At 40.3% G+C, this 27,436-nt stretch overlaps 2 protein-coding genes across 7 annotated transcripts in view; both read left to right on the top strand.

Annotated features, from left to right (window-relative positions):
• LOC131683894 (signal peptide peptidase-like 3) overlaps positions 1-27,436 on the top strand; it is a 136,708-nt gene that overhangs the window by 1,971 nt on the left and 107,301 nt on the right. For 4 of the 6 annotated variants that reach the window (XM_058966284.1, XM_058966283.1, XM_058966282.1 and 1 more), the window contains exon 2: positions 5,081-5,389. The gene's annotated coding sequence lies outside the window, so the exon portion shown is untranslated. Of the gene's footprint in view, positions 1-4,916; positions 5,390-27,436 lie in introns of those variants that run through there. The other 2 variants (XM_058966281.1, XR_009304582.1) reach the window with 2 other exon arrangements.
• LOC131680586 (uncharacterized) lies at positions 14,160-19,705 on the top strand. Its single transcript, XM_058961300.1, has 2 exons — positions 14,160-19,482; positions 19,549-19,705. Exon 1 carries the CDS (start codon positions 14,160-14,162, stop codon positions 19,407-19,409), a length of 5,250 nt encoding a protein of 1,749 aa, XP_058817283.1. The 3' UTR covers positions 19,410-19,482; positions 19,549-19,705.

Genomic DNA, 27,436 nt, shown 5'->3' with positions numbered 1-27,436 from the left:
TTTTCCGGGATTTTTCAAGTTCATGTGAGATACTCTACTCCTAATGGCATAAGAGTACTATTAAGAAAATTGCATACCTTATGGAATTTCCATTTTTGACGATGCACTACACCGATGCAGTCGTTGCTACACAAATTCAAACTTGGGTGTAACCAGGCTCTCTTTTTTGCACTGCACCAGAATAGCACAGTATCAAAAATAGATAAAAAATAGATATGAAATTTATATGTATTTAAATGATAAGAATAATGAACGGAATAAAAGGACACTAGTCTCGCTGCTGTGGGATTGAGCGAGTAATGGCGCTAACCCTGGATCATTAGCCAGGGCAGGGCTAAATACTTCTGTCCCATCCCAGGAACCTAGGACCAAAGGAGTGATATTAACCCTCTTAGCAAAGTCACTCCCAACGATTTATCAAACCCCCATTAAATTGAAACGGTTGTGTACGGTTGTCCACGTTTCTTCCTTATTCAAGGTTCAAAATAATCCGTTCATTAAATTATTCATTGAATGAATTATTTGATTGCCGTATAATTTCGAATCATCTTTATTTTGTACGCTGCCGTTTTAATGCTTGTGTCATATTCAATATGTGCTACAAACATTAATAATAACAAGAAAATAGTGGACGAACGTCTGCAATTTTCCAGGATCCCTACATGTATTGGCTGTGTATGTGTAGACTAGACTAGACTAGTCTCGCTGCTGTGGGATCGCCTCCTGCGATGCTGCCAATGGCGTGTCATACGCTTCTTTGAATTCTAACTAAAGCTAACTTTATGTATAGAAAATCGGAACAAGAAACTATACATTCGATGAATAAATCTGCAAGTAATCCGCCTTAAGTATGGTCCCCATAAAATCCGTGCGCAAAGAAAACAAATCTTTCTCAGCGTGCATTTGATAAATTTATTCAGTCAAAATGAAGGCATTTCGCCAGGCCCCTGCTAGGCAGCCATTTTGTCCTAGCCAACATCTGCCTTTGTTGAAATCAAAACAACCCAATGCTATTGCATGGGCGACATGGGCCTAGAGCCGGCTAGGCACACATATGTTGACTACTGTCAAAGTCTGTATATCTCAATAGCGGATGACAGGAGTGATACCCCCCTGCATTTCGCAGAAAAAAATCCTTGTTAAGTCATCTGTTGACATCAAGATGTGACATCATATTCTCGTAGTCAACATAAACACTTTATAACAAAATGAACGAAATGAACTTTTGTTACTGCTGTTTGTTGATGGCATTTTGATTGATTTTGACGTTGTCAGACTAACTCCCATCGACCAGTGGAAAAGCAATGTTGCCTATTGTCAAACTGTGTGTAGAGATAGGGATTTCAGTTACCGGGCTGACATAGGTTTCGTCATCCATGAGAAAAAGAAAACATCCTCTGTACTTCATTAGAACCCGGTTGTGCACCTTCCGGGCATGTGTTCTGTCCACCAGATTCTGCTTCATCGTTCTTTTCGATTGCTTTGAGGCACGGAATAAACTGTATATTGCTCGCAGGCAATACTGAGTCTGACACCCTACTCTTGGAATTTCTGGATTTCTTTTGATCAGTAATGCTAGTTGTGAAGATATGTCTTCATTTTGAAGACATTTGGCATGTTGGGAAGACACATTTTTCATTTTGAAGACAACTTTTTTCTGAAGCTGACAAATTTCTGACACAATCCAGGCTCAAAATCAATAACCGATTACGAATCCTGGTCGTTGAAGACAAATGAAGACATTTCTTCATTAAATGTGAAGACATTTGAAAAATATAACTGGTATCTTAGCTTTGTCAACTTCAACACCAGCAGCTGCCAATCCCAAAGTTCTATCACGACTTTCGCGTTGAACCTTCCAGGTTGCGCTTTTGTGATCACTGAACCGATTGAGAACATCTCCCTCAGTAAAAGCGACAATTTTCAACTTTTTTGTGGTATTTCGAATTGATCGCGTTGGTTTTTGGAGGTGGGTGTGCTGGATAAATTTTCTGCTTTCGTCTTCCATCTAGTACAACTCGTTCACCAATGCACGTATTGAAATAAAACTTTCACCCCCAAAACACGAACATTATTACATTCAAAGCAAAACGCTGTCAAAACATTTCAATTTCGAACGATAGAGGCGCTACTATGGAAGATACAAAGTGTTCGGATTCAAAGTGGAACAGACTTTAATATACTTTATGTGAAGGAAATACGTTAATTCAAGCTTGCTGAAAAGGGTTACTTAACTTTGAAGCCTTGTAGGTACGATATCTTCACACTCGTCAAGCGTTCAACTAGGGTGACCATTGACTAATCCATATGCCGTTGTGTTAGTGCGAGATTGAGGTTAAATCGGGTGGAATTTTTGCCAAATGGTTAAATCAGATGGCGAATTGTAAACATCGCGTTATATGTATGTTGTCTATACACATTGCAACTGTGTTGGTGTCTTAGACGTCAAATAAGTCAATATCAGACGAGTAAAAAACCCAGGACAATCAAAAAAGGATTGCCGCCCCCCCTGCCCTCTGTAAATAATATCAGTTTCAGCGCGACATTCTTTACCCTCTGTTATGTAGAGTGCTAGACTCGATTAGCAGATAGGTTAGTCGCTGTTCAGTGTCCAGGCGTTAAGCTATGTTTATCGTGGATTAAGTACTGCTTGCATTGACCCTGAAGTGGTTTTACAATCACCAGCTCGAGAGAGCGCTCAATGAAGTGATTCCACTATAGTTATTGATGTTTCATCATTCCCCTTTTTGTTAATTGGAAACATGTTCGCAGATTTCCAGCTAAAGCGAAAATATGCCACTGGCAAGATAACTCGAACAGAAGCAGAATCACAAACACATTGATGTGTCTTCTCAGAGGTACCAAATGGAATTCGTCGGATCCCGGATTGAAAGACAATTTAATCTAAGAAGAAGATGTGCTAATCATCGTTTCGTCGGCATTGATATCGGCCAGAGTTGTGTCCACAACTAGAATCGGTTGGATTAGTTCGGCTGCCAAATTCCCTTTCAAATGGACTACATTCATATGCTACGTAAATACGAACGCTTCTACGCTAGAATCGGTTTCGAAGTCTGTCAAAACAGAGGTACTAGTTACGCAGCGGAGGTTTTGACTTGCTTTTACTTTTTTCCACAATATTTAATATTTTGACATATAAATCTGAAAAACTGGGGTTCTAGTGTCATAGTCACTAGGTGACGCGACCGACGCACAGTGGTCCCAAAGAGCAAAAAAGGGGGTTTTTTAGATTGCGTCAAAACGGTTGACTTTAGCAATATGGTGTCTTTGAGAAAGTTTCTTGGAGTAGAATTCCTCTTCTTTATGTCTTATCAGATTAATGATTAATCCCCCTAATAGTGAGTTACGGAATTTATTTTCTCCAATAATTCAGATAGACAAATACTTACTTCAGCAAAGTTGTAGAGAAACTCGTTACAAACTTGGGGAGATCTGATTTTTCCAGAATTTGTTGTGCTTTTCTTGCACTTTAATTTGTTTACAAAGTGGTTTGCCCGTTTTTGCCAGTTTAAAGGTTATCGACATTGGAAAAAGAGCTATGTTCAATCAAAAAACGTGAATATCTCCACACATACTAGCGATAGCAAGTTTCCGTCTTCTGCAAAGTAATGCAGTTTAATAGTCCAAACAATGTTCTAGAACATTTATATAATGGAAAAAATCTAGAAGAAAACTTATGATGAAAAAACTGTTTTTAAGGGGCCTTTTACAAATAATGTCCCATATCTCAAAAACCTTAAAAGATAGAGAGTTGAAGTCTTCGGGTAAAATGTTTGTCTCTACAACTTTGCTGAAGTAAGTATTCGTCTATCTGAATTATTGGAGAAAATAAATTTCGTAACTCACTATTGGGGGGATTAATCATTAATCTGATAAGACAGAAAGAAGGGGAGTTCTACTTTCTCAAAGACACCATATTGCTAAAGTCAACCGTTTTGACGCAATCTAAAAAAACCCCTTTTTTGCTCTTTGGGACCACTGTGCGACGCAGCGGGACGAAGTCATATTTTGCATTAGATTTGATTGAGAAGCTCCTTAGGGACCATTCATAAATTACGTAATGCAAAAATTGACCAAAATTGACTCCCCCCTCCCCCCGTGTAACAAATTGTCACAAAATTCTCCATCCCCCCTCCCCTATTACGTAACAAATTCCCAGAAAAATTTCTTTTCTTCGGTGAAAACATGTTACGTAAAGATCTAACTCCCCCTCCCCCCTATGTCACAATATGTCACAACTTGTCGTACCCCCTCTCCCCATAAAAGCGTTACGTAATTTATGAATGGCCCCTTACCATTCTATTGAAGGGTTAAAAAAATCAATATTCGTGTCAGTCTAATATTGATCTTTTTATAAAACTGACTTTCAATCTGGGTCAGTGTGTGCCTATAATAACAAAAGCAAACTGTCTTCCCTTCGAAAATATATCTTCTCTCATAACCAATCATCAACCATCTAGTCCAAATGTTGAAATCTGAATATGTACAACTCTGCAGCTACGTCTTTTATTGAACGATAAATCCACTCATTCGAGCCCCGAGCGCTTCGACTATGCACCGCAAGCTCTGAGTTGTATGGGTGTACGTGATGTATGTACATCCATGCTGCTGGAACCAGACCTCTCTATTGTTTGGGACAAGAAAGCTTCCACCGAGCAGACCCCCCACAGGCCCACCGAGACACAGTAAGCAGCAGTGCCTCTCACCTCAGCCTCGCTAGCCCATTAATTGCCGTTCCTTCATCGGTTGTGTTTCGCGAATATTACTTTTTTGTTTGTCCGCTGGTGCGGGATGGTGGTAGCTGGATCGCTAATCGAATACCGTAAACGACCCCTGGAACTAGGTCTCTGACTTCTTGATGTGTGCGGAGCACAGGTCATACTGGTACAGCAGTCCAGGCAGTTACACTTCTAGGACACAGAAACACGGTCCGCCCACGGTTCGACCCCGGACCTGTGAAGTCCCAAGGCGGACTGCTTCACGTGCAGGGTTAGACGTTTTGGGGGTATGATTATTTAATCAGCTGGCTTTTCAATCTTTTTGGTGTGTGACGAGTAAGAAGTTGGTCTGCGGTGGTAGCCTCAAGTGGCCGAGTGCGAAACGAGAAGAAAAATAAGAGGCGGCAACTTTTTTCGATGTGAATCGAAAGTGGATCAAAAGCAGTGAGGCTGTGGCGAAAAAGTGAATACAAAATTGTGTAGAAATTGGCCCGTGGCGGCCGCGGAATAGTGTTAGTAGTGGATGCACGTCGTACAATTTTGAATTTGTTGATAGTTCTCGGAAATTGAGTCGAATTTGGATTGAAAATTGCCGCGTCGAGCAGACAGAGATAGAGCGATAGAGGCGTCGCAGGCAGTAGCTGAAGAAGGTAGGTTCAAATTTAATTGACCCACTGGTCACCCCGTTCAACATTATTTATGCGGAGAAATCAACACATGTACTTTCGTACGTCCGGCCGGTCAAATGGAAGAGTGATCGACGAGCATACAACCATAGTGTTGTACCAATTCTAAAGGCTTAACTTGGCTACGAACAGCATATGTTCACCAGTGTAATAAGTGGTTGTCCTTTACTTCGTTAAATTGTTTTCATTCTCGTATATGCGTTATTATTATTGCCTGATGAAACGACTACTCGCTTACTTTTACTTTTCATTCATGTAAAGTTTTACAGTTCGATATTGTCGCAGCATACCTATATCCTACATTGGAAGCCTGTATTTCTTATACGTAAACAGGTTACAATAAACCACGACTCAATGAAATGGTTTTTACGTACACTAATTGTAATTTCATTGAAAAGTTACAAAAGCACACCCTTCGATCACATTGCTCAGCCTCACCCGAAGAACCATTACTGATAGTTCATTGTAACATCTGGGAAATATATCAACTTCTCATATCGTCCTATCTGCCCCTTGAGATTCTCCCAACCAATCCCAACCCGGAGAGATTGAAGTCTTCCGTCATTAGTAATTAGAATATGACACTACAGGATGCGACAGTAGTCAACATAAGAATGGATCTCATAGACATTCGTTTCCGACGCAGCAGCAAGGCAGACGTTTTCTGGTAGAAAATTGATCGATTTTGACAACACACAGACGAGAAATTCTGGACAAACCGTTACTGACTAAACACAGTTCATAGCAGTTAATGAAAGAGAAAATTTTTCTCTTTTGTTTACTACCAACATCTGTGATTGGCGAGTAATAGTTTGTCCGGAATTTCCTTTCAAAGTGAATTTTGACAGTTGGCTTTTAAGCCGCAATCATATGTTTGTCGAGAGTTTAAGTCGCCAACACTTATCATAACTCCTACTGCCCCTGATGCATGTCCGATTTCGTAACATGTACTTTAGACTGCCCAGAAACATAATGAATTTTTCAAAACTCAATCGGCCCACTCCTGATTCGATTACTAGTCCCACCAGGAGTACTTGCACCAAATTTGAAGCAAATCGGACAAGTCTAGCTACCGGACCAACGTACCTGAAGTTTGTATGGGATTTTTCGACAATTTACATGGAGAAAACCCACTAGCTCGCATTTTCGCCGCTAGGTGGCACTGTATGCATCATATTATCACTGTAAGTGAAAACAAGAAAGATAATTTAATTGTCTACAACTTTGTCGAAGACTGCTAGTCAATCCGGCTTTGTTAAAAGAAGTTATTAAACTTTAAACGAAGTGGTGTCTGAGTCAGTTTTGCATGGGGCCTGACAGTGCATGGTTGTGCACCAGTACTCGATTCCCACGAACTATACATTTTTGTGAAATAATCGTTAGGTTTAGTTCAATCGTATGTTCAGAAGAATTATAGTACATAATAAGAATTATTTTTTGGTTAGAAAATTTTAGTTCCACCTGTGACCGCATAGATGGCGCCAATACTAACTTTTCATAGAAGAGAGATAGCACATCGAGATGTTCAGAAGAATTATTGCAAAATGCCTTTTCTACAACTTTGTGGAAGACACCTAATTTCTATATCTTTCCGTTAAAAAGTTAGTGTTGGCGCCCTCTATGCGGTCACAGATGGAACTAAAATTTTCTAACCAAAACATAACTCGAATTATTTACTATAATTCTTCTGAACATACTATTGAGCTAAACCTAACGGTTATTGCACAAAAATGATAAGTTCGTGCGAATCGAGTACTGATACACAAGCATGCGCTGTTAGGCCCCATGCAAAACTGACTCAGACATCACTTCATTAAAAGTTTAATAACTTCTTTTATCGAAGCCGGATTGACTAGCAGTCATTGACAAAGTTGTAGACAATTAAATTATCTTTCTTATTTTCACTTACAGTGATAATACAATGCATACAGTGGCACCTAAGGGTGAAAATGTGAGCTAGTGGGTTTTCTCCATGTAAATTGTGGAAAAATCCCATACAAACTTCAGCAACGTTGGTCCGATAGCTAGACTTGTCCGATTTGCTTCAAATTTCGTGAAAGTATTCCTGGTGGAACTAGGAATCGTGTCAGAGGTGGGCCGATAGGGGTAATTTTTTTTCCTGTTACTCTAATATATATATATATATATATATATATATATATATATATATATATATATATATATATATATATATATATATATATATATATATATATATATATATATATATATATATATATATATATATATATATATATATATATATATATATATATATATATATATATATATATATATATATATATATATATATATATATATATATATATATATATATATATATATATATATATATATATATATATATATATATATATATATATATATATATATATATATATATATATATATATATATATATATATATATATATATATATATATATATATATATATATATATATATATATATATATATATATATATATATATATATAAATATATATATATATATATATATATATATATATATATATATATATATATATATATATATATATATATATATATATATATATATATATATATATATATATATACAGGTCGGACTCGATTATCCGGGTGTTTCTAAAAAATTTAAAATTCGACTAAAATGTCTAATTCAATCATTGCAGTCAACAAAAATTTTTTCGGGGGGGTTTAAGGTTCCTCCTCACAAATTTTAGCCAACCTCAACAATAGCTTATATATGGGTCATTCCGCGCAAAGTGGCCAAACAACTAAAACATGGGATCGACCTTCAAGGATTGGAACTAATTTTGAACAAATTGTTCATTTACGGCCAATATATAATATCCTAAATTATTGTGTCATTTTTAACCACCCCTCGGTCCATGGGAACACACCTGATTTGAACTAATTGGTTTAAAAAATAATTTTTCTTCGGATTATATCTCTGGTACTGTTTGGACTAGAATCAATCAGAGAGTTGAATTTTTAAGGATTTGTTCAATGAATCTGAAAATTAAAAGTACATTTTTCTTTTAATACACATATCGGTTACTGCAGGCCTTTTTTACACATAAATATTTACTTATACTTACTCGGCCGGTTTCTGGCACTCTCTTGGGATAATGATGACATGCTTTTCAGGATTCTGTTTGGATACTTTCTAGGATTCTGATCGAAGTTTTCTTTGCATTCCGATGGAATCTATTCAAAATTTTGAATGAATCCTTATTCGTATTTCTATGGTTTTTTCTCTGAATTTTGATGCAGGATTCTACAGAAAAGCTTCGCAAAGGTCTGGTGGAATCTTGCTCAAAATAGTATTCTGCTAAAGATTATGATTTTTTCATGATGCTGATAGAATCATGTTCCTATTTTCAATGAAATCCGGTGTTAAATTCTGATGAATATCCTGCTCTGAGTTCCAGTGGACTTTGACACAATATTGCTTTCTTTCTTTTATCTCCTTTCGCGGTTGCAAGGGAAAACTTTAAAATAATTTAAACTAGCGGGCACAGCACTTTTTGAGTTCCTTTTGTGGTCCCAAATGCCTGTGCAAAATTTGGTAGTGGTTAGTTGCTTCCGGGTTTGCGCATTGCGTTCAAAGTTTACATGGGATTTTATATGGGGAAATCAATTATTTTGCATTTACGTATCGCTATTTCACTGAATATGAAAAACAAGCTTTATAAAACTATAGTTCAAACCTTGGTTAACAACTTTGTTGAAGACCGTAACTAGCTACAAGTTTTCAAAAAATAATTATAACGATTTTAAAACTTATTGTAAAATCCAAATGCTGAAATTGATTACTTTTTCCAACACTGCCGGTGCCCCACCGACACCGACATCGACATTAAAAACTTAAATAAATGAGAATATATTTATGGCAGAGACTTGGTACCTTTGAATGAATTGTTCAAAATGATTTTCTGAATAGACTTAGTCAGAAAATGAAAAGAAGAGGGGGGCTTGTGTACTCCCCAGTTTTTAGATTGTTTTGTATAAGACAAAAAATCATTACGTCCTTGTAAATGTCAACGACTGAACTTTCTTAATATTTTGATAGACCCAAATATGAATCTTACTACAATCTTTGTTGTGGGATTTTAGATTTATAATATTTAGGATTTATACCTACAAATTTATGTGTTGTTTTTGCTGATCTGTGGTTCTAACCTGAAGTATATTTCTGGTTCGCCAACATCACCTCTGTTTTGCGTGAAGCTAACTAAGTTTTATCAAAAAGCGCTTGTTTGCAGTAACATCCTGGTTTCGTTCCTAGATTCTCAAACGAAAACATCAATAGAATCAATTCCGAGGCTTCGGGGAATCTAAGGATATGCATTTTTTTAAATTTTGACTCTGAGCGTCTAAGAAATAGGGTTTTAAAATATGTAAAATTTATAAACCGTTGTACCATTTTAAATGAGATAACAGTAGAGCCCTTAAATAGTAGCACTTAAACACGCAAGATTAATTTTCAATTTGGCGGTATAAACCTGCGTTGAAGATGTGCTCCTTATGTTATACTAAACTATCTGAAAAGGGAACTGGGGAGTACACAAGCCACACCCTCTCTACTTTTCATTTTCTGACCACACCTATGTTATTCAGCAATTCATTCTGAACATTTCATTCAAATGTACCAAGTCTCTGCGATGAATATATTCCCATTTATTTAAGTTTAAAGTATCGGTGTCGTGGTGTACTAACATTGTCGGAAGAAATAATGAATTTCTGCATTTGGATTGAACCATAAGTTTTAAAATCGTTATAACTATTTTTTGAAAACTCGTAGCTAGTTACCGTCTTCGACAATGTTTTTATTCAAGGTTTGAACTATAGTTTTCTAAAGCTGGTTTTTCATATTGAATGAAATAGCTATCTTTATTAACGTAAATGCAAAATAATTGATTTCCCCATATAAAATCCCATACAAACTTTGAACTTAAAGCGCAAACCCTGGAAGCAACCGACCGCTCCCAAACTTTGCACAGGCATTTGGGACCACAAAGGGAACTCAAAAAGTTCTGTGCTGAAAAATGTCATATTCGAGCCAGTCTAATATATATATATATATATATATATATATATATATATATATATATATATATATATATATATATATATATATATATATATATATATATACATATATATATATATATATATATATATATATATATATATATATATATATATATATATATATATATATATATATATATATATATATATATATATATATATATATATATATATATATATATATATATATATATATATATATATATAATGTGTTTCTTGTAGCAATTCCTGCAAATTACCATATACCGAGAAATACAAAAAAAGAGAAATACAGATATAGCATAGAGAAATACAAGCATTCAATCAAAATAGAATCCAACCATCGATGTTAATCGCTAACCCGAATCATTTCAGCAGCCGAAAGAAAAATATTTTCACAGCAGCGCATCTCTAAATATTTCCTTTCCTTCACACCCAACCGCAAGAATTCATTAATCTGTTTCGCATTTGATTTCGAAGACTTGACACACGGCACGTAGAAGACTGCATCACATCTACCACAGTGAGTTCTACTGCACAGTGGTCCAGAATGTAAACATAGTAGGAATTTTAACTGAATACTAAAACCAAACAACTTAGCCTTATTATATCATTTGGGAGAATTTTCGTAGTTTGTGAGTTTATGTGTTTTGTTTGAAGAACAGTTAGGGGAGTCAAATTTTACCAAGATTCTAGATAAAGCCACGCTACCTTCAGTGAAATTATAGAACTATTAATTTTAGCAATCTTTGCTGTAGACATATAAGCTCAATCTGTCATACTTTTCATTATATAAGAAATGCAAAGTCAATGTTTAGGGTGTTTTTTTTAGAAAAACGGGGCATTAGTTCACAACTGAATTAAATAAATTACCTCTAGCATCTTTTGTTAGAAAGGTAGTATTTTTTACAAAAAAGAGACTATTTTTTAAATAGATATTGCAGGATATAAAAAAGTATTGCCATTGCAATATTTTGTTCATGTATATTAAAATGTATTTAATGTTAGGTGCTATAATCGCAGATTTTTTAATTTTTTTATGCAAAAGTTATCACAGCTTTGAACAAAAACAGTTCAGTAGTTGATGTATTGGGACAAATTATGCCCCTGAAACAATTTTGAAGTTGGCCAAAGGTTACTTTAGGGTAAAATAATAGCTACGACATTTATATGAATAAAACCGTTTTTAAGGAACGCCCCAAAGCTTACTTTAGGATTTCGTGGAATGGAAAGTATATAAGATAGAGCTTGCATGTCTTCAGCAAATTTATTCTAAAATGAGTTGTACTACTTCATTGAAGGCAGTCACGCTAATTTTTAACCAGTGTTGTTCTGCTATTTAAACGAAATGAAGGGCCTTGCAAAGTACAATAACTTTTCTAAACATAGGCTAAAAGGAGAAGCTATTGAGTTTTTGTAAAAATTTAAAATTCCTTCTAAGTTGTGCACTGGGGACTACCGATCGCTTAAATTGAACAACAATACTGTAAGCAGTAGGCAAATGGCTTCAACGGCAATTGAAAATACACGTAAAATCAGTGAAAACACTAACCCGCATTCACTGTTCGCTGCGCTCAGGCTTTCCGTGATTGATTTTTGCCTTCAACCACTTTTTTCCTTGTTTGCGCGTTACTTGTTGTTCCCCTTGGGTTGCGCAAATAACGTTAGTTTCGTCAATTCAAAACCATTGAGGTAACAGTTCTTTTCAGCTAAAATAAAATCTGTCGTTCGTTTTCAATCAATATTGTGACATTTTGTTCAGAGTGCGAAACCCGTTGGAAGAGGATCTCATTATCATTTTATGATTCGATCATTTCAACATTTTTTATTGACATTCGAAACGTAGCGAAATTGGACGATTGTCTATTGTAGGTCATGACCGCTTGCTGTCCAGTGTCCACTCTTGGGAGCTATAAGCTAGAACTCAATTTCACACGTATCAAGCTTTAACTTTCTAATGGCTGTACCATAAATAACGTGCATTTGTCACACTTTCAAGAACGATAACTGATCTTTATTTTTTGGATTCTTGTTGCACACAACTGCTTGGCAAACAGAATAGGAACTTCAAGCACGATGGATTTGGATCCAGCCAGATAACGATTTTTTTCAGAAACAAATTATATTGAGAAATCTGGGCTTTGAAAACAATGGATGCAGTTATAATTATGTGCCAAAGTAGGCGGTCAAAAAGGTGCACCGAACAACTTTAATCAGTATTTTCAAGCATAATTTTAAGTCGCACTATGCCGCACTTGCCACAGTAACGGAACAGCAGCTGCGCCAACGCTACGACTGGCCAGTTAATCATCTTCTGATGGCGAATGAATGGACCAAGTCGAGATCCGAAATTTCTCACCGGTAATCACTTCTGGCTCTATAATACGGGTCTCCAAATGGTTGCGTTAAATTATGCGACCTTTACATTATTGCATATTATAAGCGGACAAGCCGCGCTGAGATAGCCTACCACACCAAGTGGAGTTTGTCGTCGATATTTATCAGCTGTGCATACTCGACCCAGATTAGCGTTTAACCCACCGTAGCACCGAGTCACTGAATGTTTAGCCAATCCCGTTGATCGGCAGTTGATGTTTGTTTATGTACAGATTTAATGTTGGGTGAACTGTGGTAAGACGAACAGGTGGGGTAAGACGGACACATGCCAAAAGGCATATAACTTTAACCCTCTACTGTCCAAATTTGTGTTTCACTTTAAAAACTTAAGTAGTGTATTTTTATCGCGAGAAAACTGAAAAACAGATTGCCGGTTTACGAAAGTTGTGGGTTTATCAGTTAAACCTACAACCCTCCAAAAGGCGGGGTTAAGCAGTTAAACCTACAACCCTCCAACATGCGGAGTTGAGCAGCTGAGCGAAAAAAAAAAATAAATATATTTTGTTCGTGTATGCACGCTAATTGTATATTCACGGAGTTACCCTGCCCGTTTACTCATTTTTGGGAACACTGCGAATATTTGCCACAGGGGATTTGTCGGAGTATCCACTGAACCGAACGACAGCATCGAGCAACATAATTCCGCCATCAATCCCTGGGAACTATAAAAGGCCGTTTGGAATGTCATCGCGCTCTTCTTTTACTCCAAGTGATGGGCATCGTAGAAACGTCAAAGTTGTGTAAAAGGCAGTGAAATATGTAGTTAAATTTTGATTAAAGATAGAAGTTTTTGTAAATGAAATATAGAAATTAAAACTGAAGTGTAATGAAAAATAGAAGATAAAAGTGAAGTTTAAATATAGAAGAGAGGTTCAATTGAAGAGAACTAGTTACCTGGCCACGCGTGAAATTGTTACCAAGGGGACTCTACTTAACTGCGCCACCCGGAGGAACACTTGAAGCATCCATCTAACCTTCCTACTTACCGTGAGTGCTGAGCTATCCAACACTGGTCCTTCGAACCGGATGAACGACGGACTCCGTTCATCTTCCAAACGCCATCTTGCTTCGGTAAGGCTCCGGAACTGTTTGCTGCAAGGAATCCAGCCATCTTTATCTCAATCGAGACGCGACGCCGCCATTGCTGCAATTTTAAATTACAAGGCATTGAATTGCCTGTAGAAGGTAATTAGTATTCCTCTTAATTCACCCGTCTCGTTTGAGCTACGCGGTCTTTCGTTTTGCTGTTCCAGATCATCATGTCAAATGAACGTCGCATCAAATCCTTGAAGCTGCGACTGCGCAGTATCATGACGTCGTTCAACCTCATCAAAACCTTTGTCGATGACTACGACGAAGAGAACCACGCTCCCGAGGTGCCCGTTCGCCTAGAAAACCTCATCGCGCTGTGGACCGACTTCAACAAGATGCAATGTGAGCTCGAGTCGCTGGATGAAGCTTCCATAGAACAGCAGCTGAAGCAAAGAACGGACATCGAATCACACTACTATCGAGTGAAAGGATTCTTGCTCTCCGTGAATAAAATGCCATCCACACCGTGCGCACCGTCGTCAAGTTTATCAAACGCTCTGATCCCTTCGTCGACATCGCACGTGCGATTGCCGGACGTTAAACTTCCCATGTTCAGTGGAAACCTAGAAAGCTGGCTCAACTTTCACGATCTATACCTTTCGCTAGTCCACTCGTCTCAAGATCTGTCGAATATTCAGAAATTCTATTACCTCCGATCGTCTCTTTCTGGTGATGCTCTTAAGTTGATCCAGACCATACCACTTAGTGCCAATAATTATCCCGTTGCCTGGAATCTGCTGGTGGAGCATTTTCAGAACCCTGCTAGACTGAAACAATCATATGTAGATGCTCTGTTCGAGTTCCCGTCAATTAAGCGCGAATCGGCGGTCGAGCTGCACTCGTTGGTAGAAAAGTTCGAGGCAAACGTGAAGATTCTACAGCAACTAGGGGAGAAGACGGAGTTTTGGGACATTCTATTGGTTCGCATGCTTAGCACACGCCTCGACCACACAACCAGGAGAGATTGGGAAGAGCACTCGTCCACTCTTGATGCGGTTTCTTTTCGCGATTTGACTGCTTTTATTCAGAGGAGAGTAACAGTGCTTCAAAATATGAACGGTAAATTGTCTGAGGTCCCACCACCCGCGGTAATCAAGAAGCAGCTTAACCAACGTCCACTCGCTAGCCATGGGGCTAGTCAGTTCAGCGCCAGGAAGTGCATCATTTGTTCCGATCAGCATCCCCTATATCTATGTACAGCGTTTTCAAAATTGAGTGCCGAAGAAAAGGAGAAAGAAGTTCGTCGGCATCAGCTATGCCGGAATTGCCTACGCAAGGGTCACATGTGCAGGGATTGTCCATCTACCAGTACCTGCCGTAAGTGTAGAGGCCGACATCATACACAACTATGTACCAACGATACACCAAATTGCCCGAAGATATCTGATCCTCTCAGTTCGAAATCGTCAAATGAGCCACCTACCGTATCTGTATCAGCCAGCGAGATGAAACCCAAAAGTTACGCTTCTGCTGGACGAACCAGTGTGCTACTAGCCACTGCAGCAGTCATTGTAATTGATGACGCCGGAACACATCACGTGGCCAGAGCTTTGCTTGACTCAGGTAGCGAGTGCTGCTTTGCTACTGAATCGTTTGCTCAACTTATCAAAGCGCAGCGCAAGAAAATTTCCGTTCCGATTGCTGGCATCGGCCATTCTGCAACGCAAGCACGGTACATGTTTTCATCAACAGTGCGATCTAGACTCAGCGATTACTCCACCACTGCCGATTTTCTTGTGCTACCCAAGGTCACCGTTGATCTACCTTCCACGTCAGTAGATATTTCGCATTGGAAAATCCCATCTGGCGTGCACCTAGCCGACCCTTCTTTCTGTACAACAAATCCGATCGATCTTATTCTCGGTGCAGAGTTATTCTTCGACTTATTCAGAGTTTCCGGTCGAATTACACTCGGAGACAACCGACCTGTTTTAGTAAATTCTGTCTTTGGTTGGGTAGTGTCGGGTAGGGTCAATTGCTGCTCGGCATTAACTCCAATAACCGCTAACGTTGCTTCAGTCACCGATTTGCACCAGCTCATGGAAAATTTCTGGGTCATCGAAGAAGGAGATTCCTCCCCTTGCTACTCGGTGGAAGAATCCGCCTGTGAAGACTACTTCCGACGGACAGTTACTCGCTCACCAGAAGGACGATACATCGTTCGCTTACCATTCAAGAAGGCTGCACTCGCTATCCTAGGCGACAACCGTCGCACCGCTGTTCGTCGCTTCCGACTGCTCGAAACTCGCTTGCATCGAGATCGCAACCTGGCTCAACAATACTGTAGCTTCATGAAAGAATATCATGACCAAGGACACATGCAACGCTTAGCACACTTCGAAGATTCCACAATTCCACTGTATCATCTTCCTCACCACGCAGTCATTCGTGAAGAAAGTACGACGACCAAAGTGCGAGTCGTATTCGATGCCTCATGTAAAACCAGCAGTGGAAAATCCTTAAACGACGCCCTTTTAGTAGGTCCAATTGTCCAGGACGATTTGAGGTCGATCATCATGCGGTCCCGAATTCATCCCGTAATGCTGATTGCCGATATTAAACAGATGTATCGCCAAATTCTAGTTGATGAACGAGACACCTCTGTACAGCGCATTGTTTGGAGAGCCTCCCCGGACGACTCATTGGACACGTTTGAATTGAAGACCGTCACTTACGGCACCGCATCAGCGCCGTATCTTGCAACTAGGGTGCTGCAACAACTTGCCGACGATGAACAAGATACGTTTCCTGAAGCAGCAGATGTCTTGCGCAAAGATTTCTACGTAGACGACCTCATTTCTGGCAGAAGCACCGTAGCTGAAGCCATCAAATTGCGCAATCAGTTGGACTCACTGTTAGCTAAGGGCGGTTTTGAGCTGCGTAAATGGGCCTCTAATGAACCAACTGTGTTGGAGGATATTCCCGAAGAAAATCGAGCCCTGCAGCAGTCGGTAGACTTGGATCGAGACCAATGTCTTAAAACTCTCGGTCTTCATTGGGAACCTTCTACCGATGTTTTAAGGTACAAGATAAAAATTCCTCTACCCGAAACGAACGCATCACTTACCAAACGTATGGCGCTATCATACATCGCACAACTATTCGACCCGCTCGGTTTAGTAGGACCCGTCGTAACAACTGCTAAACTATTTATGCAGATGTTGTGGACCTTGAAGAATCGCGATGGAACCATCTGGAGTTGGGACGAAGAGCTACCAGTAGCAATCCAAGAACGTTGGTACAATTATCACACACAACTACCACTGTTGAATCAGCTCAGGATTGAACGATTTGCTATGTGCCTAAATCCATCAACAGTGCAACTGCATTTCTTTTCGGACGCATCGGAACAAGCATATGGTGCTTGTGCATACTTACGATCGGAAGACTCAAACGGGAATGTCAAAGTAGCTCTCTTGACTGCCAAATCCAAAGTAGCTCCACTTAAAAAACAGACCATCCCTCGCCTGGAACTCTGTGGCGCACTGCTAGCATCGCAACTCTACCAGAAAATAATCAAATCACTTTCATTAGAACCCGAAGCGTTCTTTTGGGTTGATTCAATGACTGTCATCAGTTGGTTAAGGGCCGCGCCTTCTACATGGACCACATTCGTTGCGAACAGAGTTTCCAAAATTCAGCTCGCTACCATAAATTGCACCTGGAGTCACGTTGCAGGATACCAAAACCCAGCAGACTACATTTCACGTGGAACAACTGCCGAGTTCCTAATCAACAGCGAACAATGGTGGCATGGCCCACTATGGATAAATTTCGACAGAATCGAGTGGCCTCAGCTAGAAATTATTCCATCGCAAGCCAGTATGAGCGAGGCGCGCAAACCACTCACAACGAACGTAACAGCAACAGCAGAAAATTCATTCATCGACACATACGTTAGCAGATTTTCTAACTACCAGTGCATGTTACGAGTGACCGCCTACTGTAAACGATTTCTACAAAACAGCCGTCCTAAAAATTCACATCGACCAATTTCGCACATCGTCACAGCTGAGGAATTGAATGAAGCAGAAATTACTCTCATCAGATTGGTCCAGCAGCAAACTTTCAACTCGGAATGGAAGGCTCTCGAAAAACAACATTCTATCTCAACCAGATCTCGAATCAAGTGGTTCACCCCGTTTCTCAGTACAGACCGCCTCATTAGGGTTGGCGGACGATTGGCTCGTTCACAACAAACGTATGACAACAAGCATCAAATCATCCTACCGTCTTCACACCAGCTGGTCGTCTTACTCATTCGACACTATCACGAAAAACACCTTCACGCTGCCCCACAGTTGCTTCTCGGCCTACTTCGACTTCGCTACTGGATCACGGGGGCCAGAAACCTGGCTAGAAAAATTGTCAACAAATGTACAGTTTGCTTCCGAGCTCGTCCAAATCGAATCGAGCAGTTTATGTCGGAACTTCCAGCCGCACGAGTTACTGCAGCAAGGCCCTTCACAACAACTGGCATCGATTACTGGGGACCCATCTACATCCAGCCACCGCATCGACGATCTGCACCACGAAAGGCTTATGTTGCATTATTTGTTTGCTTCTGCACGAAAGCTGTACATCTTGAGTTGGTGGCGGACCTGACCACAACGAAATTTTTGCAAGCTCTTCGACGTTTCGTTTCACGGAGAGGGTTGTGTGCGGATATCCATAGCGACAACGGGCGAAATTTCATCGGAGCTGCGAATGAACTACGTCAACTGATACGAAGCAAGGAGCATCGTGAGCTGATTGCGCAAGAATGTGCACAAAACGGCATTCGCTGGCACTTTAATCCACCCAAGGCATCACATTTCGGGGGCCTGTGGGAGGCCGCTATCCAGTCAGCACAAAAACACTTTATCCGTGTACTTGGAACCCACACTCTTCCCTACGACGATATGGAAACGTTGCTTTCTCAAATTGAAAGCTGCTTAAACTCCAGACCGCTTGTACCTATGAGCGACGACCCAACGGATTTTGAGCCGCTAACACCCGGGCATTTTCTCGTTGGATCTGCTCTGAAAGCTGTACCTGATGTCGACTACACTACAATACCGTTCAGCCGGCTGCGAAAGTGGCAGCAAACACAACACATGTTTCAACACATATGGAAACGTTGGCATCGCGAATATTTAGCCACACTGCAGCCCCGGTCAAAATGGTGCAACCCGCCAGTGCAATTGGCAAGGAATCAACTGGTAATCCTTCGAGATGACAACCTTCCTCCTATGCAGTGGCCAACAGCCAGGATTGACTCGTTGCATCCGGGACCAGACGGAGTAGTTCGAGTCGTGACTGTACAAACACCCACCGGTCGCTACACTCGACCCGTAGCGAAAATTTGTTTGCTACCAATATCCTCCGCATCCAAACTGCAAGTGTCAACCAACGAAGACAGCGACACCGAAAATTAGCAGCCAGATATCCACTGATTTCCTGCTAGCACCAAAATCAAACAATACAACGCCCTTTTCTATAAGGGACAAGGTAAGAACCTGTCCAAAACACATTATTTTCTTAAACCCCGCTACCGGGTCTTATTTTGATTACCAGATTGCGAAAATAATGCTGCTGTATGCTGACGTTTTCAACTCCAACCAAATGTCAACAATCGTCGAAGCTGCCGTGAGGGACAAACCATCTGCATCACTTAGGCGATGAATCGATCACCTGCTTGCTCGAGTTTGCTGTCAAAAATGTGATTTCTGAAGGGGCCAGTGTGTTCGTGTATGCACGCTAATTGTATATTCACGGAGTTACCCTGCCCGTTTACTCATTTTTGGGAACACTGCGAATATTTGCCACAGGGGATTTGTCGGAGTATCCACTGAACCGAACGACAGCATCGAGCAACATAATTCCGCCATCAATCCCTGGGAACTATAAAAGGCCGTTTGGAATGTCATCGCGCTCTTCTTTTACTCCAAGTGATGGGCATCGTAGAAACGTCAAAGTTGTGTAAAAGGCAGTGAAATATGTAGTTAAATTTTGATTAAAGATAGAAGTTTTTGTAAATGAAATATAGAAATTAAAACTGAAGTGTAATGAAAAATAGAAGATAAAAGTGAAGTTTAAATATAGAAGAGAGGTTCAATTGAAGAGAACTAGTTACCTGGCCACGCGTGAAATTGTTACCAAGGGGACTCTACTTAACTGCGCCACCCGGAGGAACACTTGAAGCATCCATCTAACCTTCCTACTTACCGTGAGTGCTGAGCTATCCAACATATTTTTTTTATTTCTTTTATAGAGGTTTTAACCTTTAGGTCATTCGCCTCTTCGGGTTAGAAAAATCTCTTAAGAAAAATTTCCAACCCTATGTGCGGGGTCGGGACTCGAACCCAGGTGCTCTGCATACAAGTCAATCGATTTACCAACTACGCTACGCCCACTCCCGTCAAAAATATGTTTTCCTCGCTAAAACGTTCGGGATCAATACTGTGGCAACATGCCTAGATTGTGTGCACAAATACCTACCCTAGTAACAATTCAGGTTTTATGGTTTTGTGGTCGAAAGATAATGATTAGATCAGGAACATTATTCAACAATTGTTGGTTCGATTGGTAGTGTGTCCACAAAACGTAGATGACCACAAATGTAACTGCATTGTTCATTGACCGTCGCGTTGATTAAATTTCAGGTAACGCATGACAGCAATATTCACACAAACAAGTGGTCCTAAGAACCTGATTCCGCATTACCCAGGCCCGGTTGGAAAGTTTCCGCAAGCATTCGGATAATTTGAAATGCTTATTATTCATTTATCATCAATTTGGTGTAATTTGACATGATATTACAGTAATATTTGGGTGCAAATGTTTTATATGAGTTGCGTTTTTCGGATATGTTTCCTCTACATCGTTCTATGGAATCGGTCTAAGGATGCCCAAAAATTCACGAATACACCAGGAATCGAATCTAAAGAATGCTACAGTACCCTTATGTATTCTTTACGAATAACTGTAAAGTTTGACATAGCGCTCGGTATTGTGTGGATGTCCTTTACAATGTTTCCTGGAACGGCATCGAAAAGCAAAACAAAGTTTTATTTTGATACTATCATTCCGTTTTAGAACTTGACCTTCTTTTTCAACAGACTTCGCAGCCGATTTTTAGTATACAGGACAAAAAGGGGGTAGTGCTACTATGCTACTGATCACTACAAATACTTCCTGGATGAGTTCTGCACATACGACGAATGGTTTATGAGACCAGCACCTTACCCTCTTTCTCGTTCCCTCAAATTTTCAACTTTCAACTCAAATCTCATTTTATGTAATGATCAAGCAGATAATGTACTTGTATGATAGGTGGGAATGTTTTTAAGAAGTTTTAGTGGGGTTGGAAAACGAAATCGTGCATTGTACATTTTACAACGATTCTGCTGAACCCCGCCAAACGACGGGGTTGGGCAGCAGAGGGTTAGGATACAATTAATTTACCGACAATTGCTGTTAGTGGTAAATCAACACCTTTTCTGGCATTTAAAAGAGTTGAAGAAGTTGGATTGCATGTTACATATGTTCTCTTCTTCTACTTCATTGACAGTAACAAAAACAGATGTTGTGCTTCTAGTAGTTTGCTTTTCCGCTACTCATGTATGCAAAAATAATATAGTTCAATTTATACACTTCCAATTAATCTCTTTGCATCTTTTTTTTCTTTATTCAGCATATTATGTTCATTTTTATTATTATTTATTATTCAATTAGATTCATACTAACACTCACTAACACAATTCATTTAATAATCTCTCATATACACTCACAATCCCTCCTATTCCAAAAGTTTGTATGGGTGTATGCTCGTGGCCTTACCGATAACACAAACCTAGTCACAAACACGAACACACATACTCACGCCCGCGATCTCGCCAACACTAAAACACGCCGGAATTTAAGTGAACGATTTAGCACCTCTAAATTCACAAACGTGGTATCAAGCATTAACCCACCGCTCGCGCGATCGTGAATCAGTCACGTCCAGAAGTCCCTACTCGATCCTAGCCTAGGTCCATGCCTTCAGGTGGACCAATAAAAGATGACGCTCGTATCCACTAGACAACACATTCCATGGCGACATGACCAGGAACTCTAGTGATATGGAAGAAGTCATTCTCTTCGAGCATTTGAACCGTACAACGAAAATTAAGTATCAGATCCGCGCGCGATCATCCAAGAACACACGTGAATATTCGAATGAATACACGATTATAAAATCGAATTTATACAGGCGATGTTACATACACGCTAACACACGCGACATACAAACGCCAACACGATTGAACACATTAACGCACAAGCACTCGAGTCCTTCGCAATGATACACGCGATCGTGGAATCCCTACACCCGCACATATCTGAACCATACAATGAATATCACATTGAGAATCACAGCCCGCTGCGCTGCTCTAGTAGTTATAATCTCTTTTGTCTTAGGCAGTGATTTAGTGGGTGACTTTTCCCGTCTCGTCTGCAATTGTAGTGAGTGATAAGCAAGCATATGCAAATCGGTATAACCGTCTCTGAGAAACGGATGTGAAATTAATTCAGGAACCTGACTACTTCGTCCGGGACTTCCAGAGCAGGTGGCCAAATGTGTAGAAATAAACTTTGATAGGCAATAATTACCTTCGATCTTCAAATTCAAACCGTTTGGCACGCATTTTAGCCTGATTTTGAGCTTGTGCGACCACTCCTGGTTGCTACTTCGTTATCGCTTTGGACTAGCTAAAGTTGAACAGGGAATCAGTAATTATACTTGGGAGTAGCGAAACATTTTTCAATGTGCAACTCCTGGTAATCCCTAAACTGATTTATTGATCAATACCGGTGCCGGCCATGCCCGAACGTAGATCGCGGAAGGAAAGAGAAGTAATGTTAGTCCGATACTTGCTTTTGTTAGACGCAGTATATACTACAGCGCATTTCACAAGTATCACGGGAGGGGAGTGGGCGTAGCGTATTGGTAAATCGATTGCCTTGTACGCAGCGCACCTGGGTTCGAGTCCCGACCCCGCACATAGGGCTAGAAATTTTTTCTAAGAGATTTTTCTAACCCGAAGAGGCGAATGACCTTAAGGTTAAAACCTCTATAATTGAAAAAAAAAAAAAAAAAAAAAAGAAAAAAGTATCACGGGAGGATGATATTTGTTAGTAAGTATAGAAGTTGGATTCTATTTCTTCTTTACCGACGCCAGACAGGTCACTTCACTGGATTAGATATCGATCCATCAACATATAGACCGGGGACCAACAAACTTACTTCCCCTTCGAAGGAAGACATGATCACAGATTTTTTCACCTCAGAAAAATCTCAACGAGCTCGGCTGGGATTGAACCCAGATCAACTGGAATGAGTGGCGGTCACACTTACCACTCAACCACCGGCGCCGTCAAACAGTTTGGCACACATTTTTACATTTTCATCTTTGAATCTTTTTGTGATACTTGTTTATATCACGAGTTTCTATGTGATCATAATTATCAAACCGAAACTCCGTAACAGGAGGTTGGATCAAATTGACATTTAATAACATCCAATAAGGATAATGAAAACGATTTAATATTTTCCGAAGCGAAACTCAACTTGTGCATAATGAATGTGCTTCAAAAAATAAAATTTTGAAGGGTCTGCGGCCAGAAATCTCTCTCTACCAAACATGGTTCTGAGAGCTGCGATACTGGGATATCCGGACATGTTCAGGATGGTGCTGCAGAAGTGATTAAATGAAGGCAACTTCCTCGAAATGAGGAAGGTACAGAAGCTGGTGTTGCTGCCGTAGCTACCGGGTGATCCTCGTATAGGCCCATATGTCTGCTGGATACACTCGGAAAACTCCTGGAAAGAATCATCCTTAACTGGTTGAAGAAATGCACGGAGGGTGGGCGCGGTCTTTCCAAAATGCAGTTCGGAATGCGTTTAACAGCGCCAGCTGGGAAGCCGTCGCTGCAGCGTTGCACGGAATGGGGGCTCCCGACAATCTATGCCAGATCATGAAGAACTACTTCCAGAGCAGAGTGCTGCTGTACCACACGAACGAAGGGAAGAAGTCAATGCGAGTAACAGCGGGCGTCCCTCAGGCTCCATTCTAGGTCCAACACTTTGGAACGGGATGTGCGATGGGGCCTTAACACTGCGGCTGCCCAGGAAAGTGAAAGTCGTGGGTTTCGCGGACGACATGTCCCTAACGGATTGGACTTGCCATCAACATTTCGAAGACAAAATACATGAGAGGAAGAGGTTCTAGAGACGACAATGTGAACCTCCCATCCAGAGCTCGGTAACGGTAACGAAATCGAGATTGTCGACGAATTCGTGTATTTGGGCTCACTGGTAACCGTCGACAATGATACCAGCAAAAAAATTCAGAGACGGATCTTGGCGGGAAGTGGACTCCGGAGGACGCTCCGGTCGAACAAAATTCGCCGCCGCACGAAGTTGATTATCTACAAGACGCTGATTAAAACGATGGTCCTCTACGGCCACGAGACCAACGCGCCCTTGGAGTTTTCGAACGAAAGGTGTTGCGTATCATCTATGGTGGCGTGCAGATGGAAGACGGAACGTGGTGCAGGCGAATGAACCATGAGTTGCATCAGCTGCTGGATCCATCGCGCATGCCACAAAAATACGACGTTTGCGGTGGGCTGAACACGTCGTAAGAATGTTGGACGACGACCCGGTGAAGATGGTTCTTGAGAGTGACCCTACAGGAACAAGAAGTCGGGACACACATCGAGCACAGTGGATCGACCAGATAGAGGACGACCTGCGGACCCTTCGAAGACTGCGAGGCTGGCGACAAGCAGCAATGGACCGAGTGGAGTGGAGACGGCTTTTGCATACAGTAAGAGACCACAAGGCTCTAGCCTGAACGGTAAGGTAAGTATGTCACTAACGGTGATGGGTGAGACACTACAGAAGTGGATGTGTCGGCGACGGGGACAATAGACGCTTGGGCACGTTGGGCTTGGGTGCATAGGATGCATGGAGAGGTGAACTTCCATTTAACGCAGTATTTGCCCGGGCACGGATGCTTCTGGAATTACTTGCATCGTTTTGGACACGCTTCGTCACCCCTTTGCCTGAAGTGTGTCAAGGTGCAAGAGACACCGGAACAAGTGGTCTTTGAATGTGTAACAGTGGACAATATCGTTAAAGAGATATGCCACGAAGAGCATACCTGACAATCTGTCAACAGAGGGGTTACGAGTATACTCTCCGAGCTGCAGAGGAAGTGGCGAAGGGACCAAAAAAGAATCGCTAGCGGTCTATAGGGTTCTCCGATTTGGCTCAAAGTTGGAACAGATGTTTCTGGTGGGAGTAGGAATCGATCAAGGGGTGGCCCGTGTCAAAACTTCTTTTTTACTGGACATTGTAATGTGCATGGTGGGTAAGTTGTAGCCAGCCCGGGGACAACTTGACAGCTCCCATATATTGAACTCATAAGCAAATTTTGTGGTGATTTGGTGATGTCATGGCGGCTCGAATGGAGCAAAATTTGAAAAAGGCGCATCCCATTTACTATTTTCCATATCTAAAAAATAATTTAAGCATTTCTTTCATCAAATTTATTTCGCTGTTCACATTAGAAACTGTCCTCATTCCCCCATACTTAAACAGAAACATAGATTCCATTTGGAATTTAAAAAATCCGAAAGAAAATAAATCGATTTTCGGAAATACAAGAAGATGACTTTCAAAATCAAGCCACTACCACTTATATTGGAATTTCCGAAAATCTTCCGAAACTAATCAACATCTCCTAAGGCATGAAATCCTCCGGTAGAGCCGAGGAAAATGCCAGAATAATTCTGAAGGGATCCATACCAAAACCATCGCAACATCTTCCGGACAGAATTATTGCAAAAGTCGAACAAAACTCTGGCCGAAGTCGAACAAAATTGTACATTCCTGGCAGCATTCTTGCTGAAACCGAGCACTACTGGTTTGATGCCAGAATTCTGATAAAAGCACACAAATTTTATTCAAAACCAATTTTGCTAAATGTGTAGAAAATCCTATATATATTGTTTATTCTCCCAATCAAAATGCTAGGATTCTTGACGTTCTTAATGAACTTGAAACAAGATGTCGCAGGTTCACGAATTGTTAAGCTTGGTGATTTACTTTCATTGGCCAAAAAGTTTTTCATTTATATTTCATTTATAACACCAATGATTTACCGATTACAAACTTCACACAACAAGAAAACCAAAACATTTTTAGGAAGGAAGAGAGCCGGTTGCTAAAAACAACACCTTCCAGCTAAATCTGTAATAAGATTTATGTAACTTTGCTGACGGTTTCCAATCAGGGATAAATTTATTCTCTAATAATATTTTTCTTTATCCACATTTTGGAATACGCTTTTTCTAAATGTTGTTCTAGCCGCATTGACGGCGTTCATAACACACGTAACGAAACACGCTTTTCTCTTGAAACTTTTTCGTGTCGTTGTTCGTGGTAGTCCTACAGAACAGGCATACTAGCGCCACCATCAAATCGGTGGTACATATATGAAACAAGCACTATCTGTCAAGTTGTCCCCGGGCTGGTTGTAGCCAATAAAATTATTTTCCTTATTTTAACTATGATAACTGATGCATGCAGTGCCACCTAGCGGTGCAATTAAGTGATAGTGGTTTTTCTCCATACCGTTGGGGGTCATTTTTTACCCCTCTAATGCATTATTCTACCGCGAAAGGTGATATCACCCTCGAATTAAAAGTCATCAATAGACGCACGAGGAATAAAATAGAAGCTTGTGAGAGGTGAGGGCTCGGTAATAACACCGTTAAGCTAGCACGGCGAACAAACGGACCTCAACGACATTTCTCACACCTTTCGCAACACCGAAGTTCAATGTGTTTAGAAATATCCAAAACAATAAAACAACGCTATTGAAAATCTGTTTTCTCGTGTCGGATTTACTCTCAGCATTCCAACGAAAGTAAATCCAATTAATTTGTACCGGTAGCACCAAATTAACAAAAAAAATCGCACTTTAATCTTCTCCACGTTCATTGACGTCCTGCAAACATCATTTAAGGCAGTGTCTACAAAAACAGCACTCGCATAGTAACACTCGCTTGAATTTAGCACTGCGACACAACCGATAAGCCGGAGGGACAAGTAGGAAGAGGGGTGACAACTCATAAATTACCGGTAAATAGATTAAGGTTTTTTTTATCGAGCAGTGGCTTTTGCTGGTGGTATATTGTTTATTGAACTTTGATTCCACCAGATTAAACTTTCGTTTTCGTGTTTCGAGCCGTTGTCCCCGTCGTCGATATGTACATACCGGGCATAGTGGCTATAGTGAAAAACAAGCGATACTTTTTACTGCCACGCCATGGCAAGAGAGGGGTATCTTTCTACCCATCTGTTCCATCGTTTTAGCATCAACATATAATACTTTCATTTGCATAGATAACT

The sequence above is a fragment of the Topomyia yanbarensis genome, chromosome 2, assembly GCF_030247195.1.
Source record: "Topomyia yanbarensis strain Yona2022 chromosome 2, ASM3024719v1, whole genome shotgun sequence".
NCBI classification, from domain to species: domain Eukaryota; kingdom Metazoa; phylum Arthropoda; class Insecta; order Diptera; family Culicidae; genus Topomyia; species Topomyia yanbarensis.
Note: the sequence above shows the minus strand (reverse complement) of the source record. Positions and strands in the feature narration are given on the sequence as shown.